This window comes from Oculina patagonica, chromosome 4 (genome assembly GCF_052425735.1).
Source record: "Oculina patagonica isolate OP01 chromosome 4, crgOcupat, whole genome shotgun sequence".
NCBI classification, from domain to species: Eukaryota; Metazoa; Cnidaria; class Anthozoa; order Scleractinia; family Oculinidae; genus Oculina; species Oculina patagonica.
The window spans coordinates 21,041,180-21,052,468 of record NC_135761.1 but is presented as its reverse complement, the minus strand read 5'-3'; the positions used below and the strand labels follow the sequence as shown (position 1 = coordinate 21,052,468).

Genomic DNA, 11,289 nt, shown 5'->3' with positions numbered 1-11,289 from the left:
TCATTGAAGTTAAGTTGAGTTTAGAGCGTATATTGATTACAACGAAGTATTTATATTTCTCATGTAACAATGGCTTTTTGGCCTCTCTAAATGATTGTAAGAATATTTAATGAAACTCTTTAAATGACAACAAACAAACAAACACGTTGTGAGTATTTATCTAAAACAAAACGACTCTAGAGCGAGCAACTTTTCTAAGTTTTGGTGGCAACTTTTCGATATTTGAGCAACTTTAGAGCAACTTTTGGGTATATTGTGAAGCAACTTTTCCTGAATTTACTAGCACAATCTATTCATGCCTAGTTGACACAGATAACACTTTAAAACTTTTTATTTTGCTTCTTGTGAGCATCTCTCTAAACATAAGCTCTCGTGCGACATGGACTCAAGTTTCTCTACAAGGTCGAGAAAAGCGGGCTTCGTTAATTCGAGGAGACATGTTGCTACACAAGTTTATTTATTTGGTTCTGGTTACTTCCCTTAAGGTGGCTCGACCCAGTTTTTTTCTTGCGATACCTATCAACTTTGAAACCATCATACCCCGGGCATCATACTTAAAGGGATTAATGTCAATGACAAAACTACTATATCACATGCATTACACATAGATTCAGTCTATGTGTAATGCATGTGATGTAGTAGTTTTGTCATTGACATCAATCCCTTTAAGTATGAGAGTTTCAAAGTTGATAGGTATCGCTAGAAAAAAACTGGGTCGAGCCACCTTAAACAGGAATGTATCTTTCAAAAGAGACAAAAAGATACCTCTTTGCGCGTGTTCTACTCTGGAGCTCTTCGCGTCAAAGGCTGCAGTCGGTGTTGCAAGCGTTGGTTCTCTACATTCAATGGCGTCGAGTGCAGTGGTCCGATGGCGATTGACGGAGTTGTCTACATGCAACTGTGGCAAGACTCTTATGGAAAACAACCCCTTCGTGTCCGCCATATTGAAGGCTACTGTGAGAACATCCCAAAGGGACAAGTCCGTGTTGGGTTCAACGTGGGAAACTGCGCAGGTTACGGCAATGCAGACGCTTATTCTGGCTGGAACTCAGTGTCCCGGATTGTGGTTGAAGAAGTACCCGCTCCCCAGCAGTAAAAGATTTCACGCAAATCATTGAGAAGATCAGACAATTATACAGACTTTTGCACGATGACAATGCCTTGTCGTTGGTCACTGAAATTGTTGTTTTTCTTCAGTCTGGTCTAATTAAAAGTTGAAAACTTATATTTTTGTTGTTGTTCTTCTTTGGGGACTGGGGCGAATAACAGTTGATAAAAACACGCTCATGCAATAACTCAATCGACCATAATACTGTATCCAGGACTCCGAGAGGTTTTCATTAACGATTTTGCTAAGCAACATGACGTAACCTCATGGGATCATCATGTTTCAATCTGTTCCTATTAAAATCTGAAAAATATTATACTCTGGTAGTTGTCCCTTTTTGGGAACTGGGGTGAATATTAGTTAACTAACACGCGCTCAAGCCATAATCTTGTCTCCGAGGAACGTTTCCCTTTCGTAAACGGTCGATCCCATTTTAGTGTAACCTAGAATCCTTTTTTTCTCTATCATCGATTTTTTTCCGCTAAAAACGGAAATGCATGTCACCACTTCCGCATGCTAACATCCCTCTCTCACAACTACACAACACGTTGACCCGCAAAACAGCCGAAAAATTTAATTATATATGGTGCCTTTTTTAACTGTCACATCTATAATAGCTGCGAAAGCAATGCGAGAATACGTGGAATGCGAATACCCTATTTTCTCGATTAAACGCGGGGTACCGAATAAGTGTCGGGTCTCCAAGGTGGAGTTGAAAATAGGCCCCTAAGGTATTTATTTGAGGTAAACCGGCTATAAGTTGTAGGTATTTTAGCCAGATACATGTTTTTCAAAAATAATGAGTAAAAACCCTTACTTGATGAACATAGGGCTCATGTCCAAAATTGTGCAAGCTCTTGGGGGGAGGGGGTTCAGAAACGCCGAAACTCCTTAAATCAGCGGACCCGTGCGGTGATCATAGAAAGTGGCCCATTTTCCGAGGTAAAAGGAGAGTATTTTGACCGACATTTTGGATGAAATTAAACATGTTGAGACAAATCTTGATTATGCATCTATTGGTAACGTTTTAGTTATAAACAACTTCTAATCTAAACAAAAAGCTTTTCAAAGTTAGGTACTGATTTTTCACTGCTCTCTCCAAGGACAATATCGCAAAAAAATAAATCATCGCACAAGGGAGCTGAGAATACTATGTTTTAGCGCTCAACAGATGATTTGCATTCAAAATTGAACTGACATTAAGAAGTTAGTAACAAATATATACACAATTTATTAGATAATTTCTATACAAACAAACAATATCTTTGAGTATGACATGCAGAGTTTTGTTTACAATATGAAAAGTATTTATAAAGCGATGCTATGTTACATTTTCGTCTTGTTTACTTTCTCCATTGTGACAAGATTTTTATAACCTGAAATCAGGACATTAAAAGATGTGAATAGAGAACATCTCATCTAAATCTAATTAATTCTTGTGTGGCGAACTTGCGAAGACTGTTGAACTCTACATCCAGATGTTTTCTCCAAAAACGGCGGTCTCGGCCCCAAACCTCCGCCGGATAGCACGGACTATCGATGCCGTGAAATATACGCGCGACAGCGCGACCTGTGAACGAGTGATCATGGTGAACTCCAAGCAAAGCCCTGATATCACGTGCAACGCCGTCCCAATTCACGTGATCATCACGCGTGATACTCGAAGGAATACTTCTAGAACCTTTCCTCGCTTTCGCCAGAGATGCAAGCTCTTTCTTTGTCTTGTCGTTGCATTCTTCAAAGTAGCTTCGCACGATCTGCTTAAGCTGCTTATCAGCCTCCTCGTCCACGGCATCAGCGCACTGCCAAAATTCCGAGAATGACACGCTTTTGAGCGAATCATAAACGAACTGTAGCTGTTGCAGTTGACTTCGCTCTTCGGCAAGGATGCGATCCTCGAGAAAATCACACACGCTGTCCCGCTCTGAGTCCGTGAGGTCCCCAGGCGCTCTGTGGTGCATGGACAAATCAGAGAACTCCACTAAGATCCCGGATTGACCCATGTTAGACAGAGAATCGTCACGTGCTAACGACGTGTTCCACTGAAGTGCTCTTAGCTCACGGCACACAGGCGCTAGGTCCCACCCCATCTTGTCAGCTATCTCCACCACCGAGAATGTTAGCGCGCTAGACCTTTTAAAACCAGCAGGGGTTGTGCTAGTGTGCGAAACCGCAGCGGCTATTGGTGGAATTTTCTGCGCCACTGCTCTCAACTGTGGATACCCGCCGTAAAACTTAACCGTACAAGTTGATTTGACCGGCTGTAGTACTTCTAGCCAGCGGCGAGGATGTAGCTCGAGGTAGCACAATAAAGTAGCGATGCTCTCTTCGCGGAGGTCAAGTTCCTGAACTATGCTATCGGTTACCATGGCAACCTCGTGGCCGCCACATACTCGATGAGAATTTGCCTGAGTAGATTGTTGTTGTTCACAGCTATCAGTGAGCTCTATCGACTCCGACTTTAAATCATCCACATTTTTAGCGTCTGAAGCAGTTTCGCTAAAAGGTTCAGTCTCTAAAGATGGTTTTACACCATCTGTGGAGTTGGACGTTTCAGAGTTGTCATTTTCTGAGGGATCACTACACTCACGGTCAGCTTCAAGATTTGAATCCAAGCTTTCTGCTCTTTCTGTACTTCGTTTGTCATCTTCAAACTCTTGCACCTGAGCTTCAACTTCCTTTTGATGCTGCAGTTCAACTGCTTGTAGCTCAGCCTCCAAGTTGTAGTCCAGCGTGTCACCACACGCCTCGTCTAAGTCCAAGAGTTCACTCTCGTTACGTTTGTGAGCCTGTCTTTGTTCTTGCTGCTGTTGAAGTCTCTTACATTCACAACGCGGAAATGTACGTTGGACCAGCTTTTTAATGGCGGAGCGGTCCACAGTGTTGGCGAAAACGTGACGACGGAGCTCACACATGTCTTTACCCTATAAATGAACAAATATTTGATAAATGTACAGTACTTATACGTAACCAGAAAATCTTCAAAAAATGCCGATAGTTGTTGAAAACAATTGCCAAAAAAATACGTTAGAATCCATGAATAATCTGCGCACACTTTTTATAAAGTTGAACACTTTGTAAAATCTACTGATGGTCACTGAAAAAAAAAACTTGAAGAAAACTTCATTTATCAAAGGCTAACATTCCTTTGATACCGGAAGAATCATTCTTTTAGGTATTTTTAGGGGAAACGTTTATAAAGCCTACCCCGAAAGAATTCTCTGAATTTTCAACAACGTCTTGAAAAAAAAAAGTTAATAATCCTGTAATAACATCTTAGGAAGTTCGTGGGTGGGTGTGGGTTTATTATGTAACATTAGAGTTCTGTGGGGGAGGGGGGAGGAAAAACTTGTGCATTGCTTGTGCAAGCGTAACTCAAAACGCTTGTACACATGTAACTCGTTACTCATCTAGCAAAGTAATTTTCAACAAAACCAGACCATTATTTTTAGGTTGACATTGATGTAAATGTCTTTTTTCTATGTCTTTTCGAACTCACGCTCATGAAAATGCCCATTTTGTTTTATGGTAAACGTTGTCTCACCTCTGGGTCAAGAAACACGTGACAATGCGAGGGACGCCCGTCCCGTCCCGCACGACCAATCTCCTGCACGTAACTTTCAAAGCTGCGCGGTAAGTTGTAATGGATTATAGCTCGTACATCTGATTTATCCAGACCCATGCCAAATGCTACAGTCGCCACCACAATACGCAGCTGCCCTGTCATAAAACGCTTCTGAACACGGCGCCTCTGCGCGGCAGTCAGTCCGGCATGGTAGCATTCGGCGTCCCATTTGGGAGCGGCTGCTTTAGATGACTTCTTCTTGCCTTTACTGAAAAAACAAAACATGACCGTTGTTGAAAAATAAACAGCGCCACATAGAGGTACAGTAAAACCCCGCATATAAGAACCTGGGTTTTAAGGAGCTGTTAGGCTAAAATTTTCATTTGAAGCCCCCTCCACGTAAGGACCTATTAAGGCTAAAATTTTAAGTTAGGTCCTTATCAGTGTAGTAGCTGTAAAAGTGTACTGTTTTTGTCCCAAGATTTTCTTGATATCAACTTTGATATGGCATTTCAGAGACCTGACTATGAGTTTGTTTGTTTGTTATGTTTTGTTAAGTACATACCTGCACTGTACTGCCTTTAGGCGTTATGGTATAAATGATTTGTAATGTACTTTGAGATGATATTTATAATATATTTAAATGAAATTTAAATGAAAATATAAGAACCTATTTTAAGAACCTTGGTAGTCTAAATTTGCTTTAAGTATCGTTTATATAAGAACCTGTTTAGGCTGAATTAAAAAATCCAGGTTCTACTGGACTGCTCAGTAATTTGAATGGTCACACATTTGGGTCCCATCCACAGGACGGTTTTAAGTTAGAATCACTCTATACAGCATACAAACAGTACCACATGAAAGTACTGCTATGTAGCCTTATTTGAATGGTAACAAACTAGGGTTCCACTCACAGACTTCTTCTACAACATTATAAACAAGAAAGTACTACTCAGCAACTGTTATTTGTATAATCACACTAGGGTTTTATCGACAGACAAAAAAGTTAAAACCACTTTATTTAGCGTAATAAATAGTCCCACATGAAAGTAGTACCTCAATAGGATCCTTCAACCACTAGGGTAATCTATACACGTATAAGTTGGAATTTAAACGTTAGAACCACCTTGTACAACCCCATAACGGTACTGCTCGATACATGCACCTTCCGTCCAGTCGAAGAGAAAATTCGAAAACTCGTTGTCTAAATGATGTTTTTTGTTTTTTGTTTTTCTCCTTTCCACATTTTCCCCACTGATTAAAATTTACTTAGCAATCTTAGTTGCGTGCAGGTGGGTAAAGTCCTTTTCAAACTGTCTGTATTGGGGGGAGTCAGTAGAGTTTGTTAAAGAATTCTCACCCCTTAGTTTTCTTTTTCTTCTTCCCAGTCTCTTCCTCCTCCTCTTCCTCTCCCGGCTCATCCTGACCGTTCCATCCGGACGCGAGCCTGGTGCTCTTCAAGCACGTGCGTAACGTTGAGGCCAGCTTTTCTGTCTGCTCTCGTCTGGTGCAGTAGATTATAATTGAATCACACTGTGAGAATCGACGGCCTTGAAGCAACTGCAACAACGCCTAGTGAAAAGCAAAATACGTCTTGTTCAATTAAAGCCATTCATTGAAATGCTTCTTCTCTTTATCTTGTGGAAAGAAGCATTGGTCCCCCCTCCAAAAAACAAACAAACAACAAAACATGTTCATTGACACCAGGTTCATCGCTCATTACTCGCTACGTTCGGGATTCTGTGGTTATTTAGATTTTGACAGGTCAAAATCAAACAGAACCCATCAAAAACGTTCATAAACATTCCTCAAGCTAATTAGTAATGCATCAAGTTAAAAGAACGGAAATCGTAAACCGCGATGTTGCTTTGGATGTCTGATATTAGCTACCATAGATTTTAACGTTCGTTCGTTTTAGTTTTGTAAGAAGGTACACCTAATTGCAATAACGTTGTCATAGAAAAAAAGAAAAAAGAAAAAGGTAAGTAGGAATTAATTAGCGTAGTTTCATAACTAATAGCATTTATAGAAATTTCACGAGTTTATATCTGCACACTTTTAGTCCATTTTTTTTTGCTGTAACAAAATAAATCGATTTATTCGTATTTTGAGGCATTTTGAGGCCATTTGTACGAATAAATTTCATGCATGCGCTTAATTAATTCCTATTTGACTTTTTCCTTTTTCCTTTTTTCTATGACAACCTTATTGCAATTAGGTGTATATCAAACACTCGAATTAGCGTTTTATCACATTTCCTAATACAGGGTTCGTACCCTTTTTCACAAACAATTTTCTAGGACTTTTCCAGTACTCAGCTTGATTTTTCCAAGACTCCAAAATTCACATTAACCCTTTCACTCCCAAGATCTTAATATTATTTCTCCTTACTGTCTGTCAGACATTTCTTATGTTAGTTCTGAGAATTCTGCCGTTTCTTGAGTTTAACATATTTCCAGAACTTTCCATAACCGGTAGTCTTTTTTCTAAAATTCCAGGACTTTCCCGGTTTTACAGGACCCGTACGAACCCTGTAACACCTTCAATTTCGTCAAAAAAAAAACTCCGCTGCACTTCATATTTTAACTCTCGTTTCCGTGTCTGGAAGTGTTTTGAAACATCGTCTCCCGTGTTTGATATTATAAATTTACAAAATAATAAAAAACTTTGTTAACCCTTTCACTCCTAAACGCGCATGTAGGCGCTATTTGGAGGTGCAGTCATTGATTCACTTGTGACGTCACTAATTAGCACGTCAGTGGAATTTCGTGATAAGAATCTGATAGAGCTTGAATCGACCTTTCTACAGGACTGTTCATTTTGAATATCGGTTGCATTCTGACAGAGCTAATCAAAGAAAAACAAAATCCATTTTTGGTGCAAAATCGTTGCTAAACAGGCCAGTACACCTGTAATGGCCCGCGTTCGATATGTTTGGACTCGAGCCAGAAAAACTGGGTCGAGTACATCAAGTCGAGGCTAACAGGTATGTCGTGCCGGGCTCTTGCCGGGAAAATTAAAATTGTAAACAAATTGTTTCTTTCGTTGTTTGACTTCTTTTGTGTGGCTTTTCTGTTTCTGTTTCTTTTTATGAGAAATGGTTTTTAGTTGTGCGGTCGCATTTTGTGTTAACAATAGTCTAAAAAGACGAGATTTATCGTTTCACGCGTTTCCAAAAGATGTTTCGAGGGAAAATACTTGGAGAAAATTTTGTCGTCGGAAAGACAAATTTGCGATTAGACGCCATACCACCATCTGTGGAGCTCACTTCGCCAAAGAGGACTTTAAGAAAACACTTGCTGGACGCAAAAAATTAAAAGATACTGCAATCCCTTCAATTTTTAAACCTTCGATACCATCGCCGAGGAAAATGGAGCGCTATTTTCGAGTTGTAAAAAGGCAGCAGGCAAGTTTGCACGACGTAGCATCAGGAGCTGGCAAGAGACGTAGGATTGACACTCAAATTGATGTTGCAACTGTTACTAAAGACGATCTTCTGGTTTCTATCTGCCGTGATTATAGCTACTCATCGTGCAGCAGTGGAGATACATCTACAGTTGAAGTAATGGAAGAAATCACGCCAAACAGATGCGAGAAGGCTTGCCAAACGGATCTCTCCGGCGAAGATTTGGACCAATTGGCAGCCTCGGCGAAAACACTAAAAGATGAAGCAAAATTGAAGCGAACAATGTTCGTAAAAGATGTCACTAAAACGGACAGCAGTGTCACTTTTTATACAGGTTTACCAAGTGTGGCATGTATTACGACCCTCTTCAATCATTTAGAAACACAGGCAGGCAAGCTTAAGTATTGGGACGGCGAAAAAGATGGTGCACCCAAGAATTATCAGAGACAAGAAAAGACAAACAAACCGGGAAGAAAACGCATATTGACCCCATTTGAAGAGTTTGTCCTAACTCTTGTTCGGATCCGCCTGGGACTAATGAGAACACATCTGTCTGACATTTTTGGAGTGAGTGAATCAACTATTACAAAAGTATTTATCACCTGGATAACCTTTCTTTGTCACGAACTCAAGAGTCTGATTATTTGGCCGAGCAAGCAACAGATCAAAAACAACCTACCAGCTGAATTTAAGAAATTTCCAAATACAAGAGTGGTCATTGACTGCACTGAAGTTTTCATTGAAAAGCCCACCCTCCCTTCAGCACAGAAGACAACCTGGAGTGAATATAAAGAACACAACACTATTAAAACTTTAGTGGGTATTACACCCACTGGAACATTCAGCTTTGTGTCAAACTTCTGGACTGGCAGCACTAGTGACAGGAGGATCACACAGGAAAGTGGTTTTTTAGATAAATTAGAGGAAGGTGACGAGGTTATGGCAGATAAGGGCTTCAACATCTCAGACCTTATCATCAGAAGAAAAGCCACTCTGAACATTCCTCCTCTTGCGCAAGGTAATTATAAAAACTTATTCAATCATATTAAACAGATCATGTACGTGGGAAAAGTGCCTTAAGGTGGATTTCCACTGACGCGTAAATATTTACGTACGTAAAACGTGCGTAAAAAATGATACGTAGGCAAATTTCCACTGTCGCGTAAAAAGTAATAAAAAGCGTTTCTTTTTTACGTGCGTTGAACGTACGTAAATGCCCGCCATCCTGAATTATCAAGTTGGTGAATAGAGTGTGTTATTGGCGGCCATATTGGAGGAGTGAAACAATAAATTGTTTTTCCTTTGGGAAAAAAATCATTAACATTTTTATGCAAATATCTTGTTGTTTGACTCTTCCAACATGGCTGCCATGAAAACACTTTGTACCACACGCTAGTAAAAAAAATGCGTGATTATAACCAAGAGGCATTTTATAAATACTTCCGAAAGAAACCATCAAGTAAAAAAATATTTGAGGCGACCTTCCCGGATTGCCGGTTCAAAGCCTGCGTGACCTGACGCCAGGCGTTTTCTTTCACTACGTACTGCGTTCGTATAATTTGGTTCTGTTCGGACTTTCTCGATGAGAAATGCTTCTACACCTGAATGTTTTCCCATGTAAATTCGACGGCGATTTAAAACAAAATGGTTTTCCACATGGTAAGTGGTGTCATGTGACAAAATCCAAAAGTATGATTGGGTAAATCGCTGCGTAACCGCAGACAGCCACGAAAAAAGTTGAACTCGGTTCAACTTTTTTCGCGACCCCAAAAATCGCTACGTGCGTATACGTGGGTGTCACGTACGTAAATACCTAGAAAAACACGTGACATTGGAAATTGGACAACGTAAATTCGACGCACGTAATCGCGCGCGTTTTACGTGCGTTTACATTTTTTACGTACGTTTACGTGCGTCAACAAAAACGCGACAGTGGAAATCCACCTTTAGCCTAAGTTTTGTTAAGCAAACTTAAATAAAGAGGAAGAACATTATTTTTTGGGTGGAGATTTTTACTGCATGAAGCTCACATGTGATGAGAAAAAGCATCAATTGAGATACCCAGTTTTTTACACTGAGATGCTTATAAGATTATATATTTATTTTTTAAACTTACTTTTTGGCTCAAGTTAGTAATAATGGCATTAAACAAACCTGTCCATCCCCACCAGCCCAATAAGTAATAGCATTCACTATACTGAGTATCAATAATTGATTATTTCTTTCAGGAGGAAAACAACTCTCAAGAAACAAAGTAACAACTACTAGACGAATAGCTAGTGTCCGCATTCATGTAGAGAGGGCAATTGAAAGATTAAAGAACTTTAAGATTTTGCAGGGGATCATGCCCTTGACACTCATGCCACAAGCAGACTCAATCCTTTTAGTTTGTGCATCCTTATGCAATCTTCTTCCTCCTCTTGTTAGACCAAAGTAACATAAAATCAATTGTCTCTATCGTGGGCTGAAATAAATCACATAAATGGCATGACTCACACTGAAATTTACCCTTTTCTCTCATATTTATCACTCCATTATGAATTTATAAATGCATTGCCTTGCAAATTACTGTGCGTCAATTTCTTGTTTATATATTAACTTACTCTGTGAGGAACTTCATTAAGAGAGAAAGAGTGCAGCTAGTGTGTGTGTGACATTAAATACAATTTACCTATATCAACTTTTCAATGTGAATGTTAACTAACCCAGCTTATAAAGTAGGTAAATCAATAACTAAATGCTATTACTTCAACAAGGACAAAATCTTGTCAGACACGCTGCCTTCTACTTACAAGTTAAAAACTTAAGCTTGACTAGTAAACAAGATCACTTTCTCTCTTAATGCAGCTTTCTCAGTTCAATGCATGGATCTTCCTAGACTGGAGCATAATCTGGTATAATAGCAGTACTTAATCTAAACATGAGAAGAAACAGCAATGAAATTGATATGCAAAGGATATTGGGCCCAATACAGATTAGCATAGAACATTTGTGCTAGAAATAAAATTGCAATCAAGCGAGTGTGAGAATGAGTACTATACTTTTTCATTGTAAATTATATAATTATATGACACCTCAAGATGTCAAAAATGGAAAGTTATGTTTCATGGTGGCTTACGTGACACCATGAGGTTCTTATTTAATTAATTTAGTAACATTGTCATACTTTGTATCATTTAATTGTAAAGAACATTACAATGTAAAAAAATA

At 39.4% G+C, this 11,289-nt stretch overlaps 3 protein-coding genes across 3 annotated transcripts in view; 2 read left to right on the top strand and 1 right to left on the bottom strand.

Annotated features, from left to right (window-relative positions):
* The window catches only part of LOC144651946 (collagen triple helix repeat-containing protein 1-like), an 8,466-nt gene extending 7,241 nt beyond the window's left edge, over positions 1 to 1,225 (top strand). The window contains exon 4 of the mRNA XM_078512020.1: positions 734 to 1,225. Coding sequence (XP_078368146.1) covers positions 734 to 1,096 — 363 coding nt within the window. The 3' untranslated portion in view covers positions 1,097 to 1,225. The remainder of the gene's footprint in view (positions 1 to 733) is intronic.
* A 1,098-nt stretch (positions 1,226 to 2,323) lies between these two features.
* The window catches only part of LOC144651991 (ATP-dependent DNA helicase Q4-like), a 29,703-nt gene continuing 20,737 nt past the window's right edge, over positions 2,324 to 11,289 (bottom strand). Inside the window, exons 15-17 of the mRNA XM_078512067.1 lie at positions 6,034 to 6,245; positions 4,653 to 4,941; positions 2,324 to 4,032 (exon numbers count right to left, since the gene is read on the bottom strand). Of these exons, the coding sequence (XP_078368193.1) occupies positions 2,524 to 4,032; positions 4,653 to 4,941; positions 6,034 to 6,245 (2,010 nt within the window). The 3' untranslated portion in view covers positions 2,324 to 2,523. The remainder of the gene's footprint in view (positions 4,033 to 4,652; positions 4,942 to 6,033; positions 6,246 to 11,289) is intronic.
* LOC144652034 (uncharacterized) lies at positions 8,044 to 10,516 on the top strand. The gene is made up of 2 exons (XM_078512078.1): positions 8,044 to 9,097; positions 10,308 to 10,516. Exons 1-2 carry the CDS (start codon positions 8,044 to 8,046, stop codon positions 10,514 to 10,516), a joined length of 1,263 nt encoding a protein of 420 aa, XP_078368204.1.

Bases quoted from the DNA above. Each gene is read 5' to 3' on its own strand.
- LOC144652034 (XM_078512078.1), top strand. From the start codon at position 8,044: ATGGAGCGCTATTTTCGAGTTGTAAAAAGGCAGCAGGCAAGTTTGCAC. The intron at 9,098-10,307 runs GTAATTATAAAA...TATTTCTTTCAG, and splicing joins CATTCCTCCTCTTGCGCAAG to GAGGAAAACAACTCTCAAGA.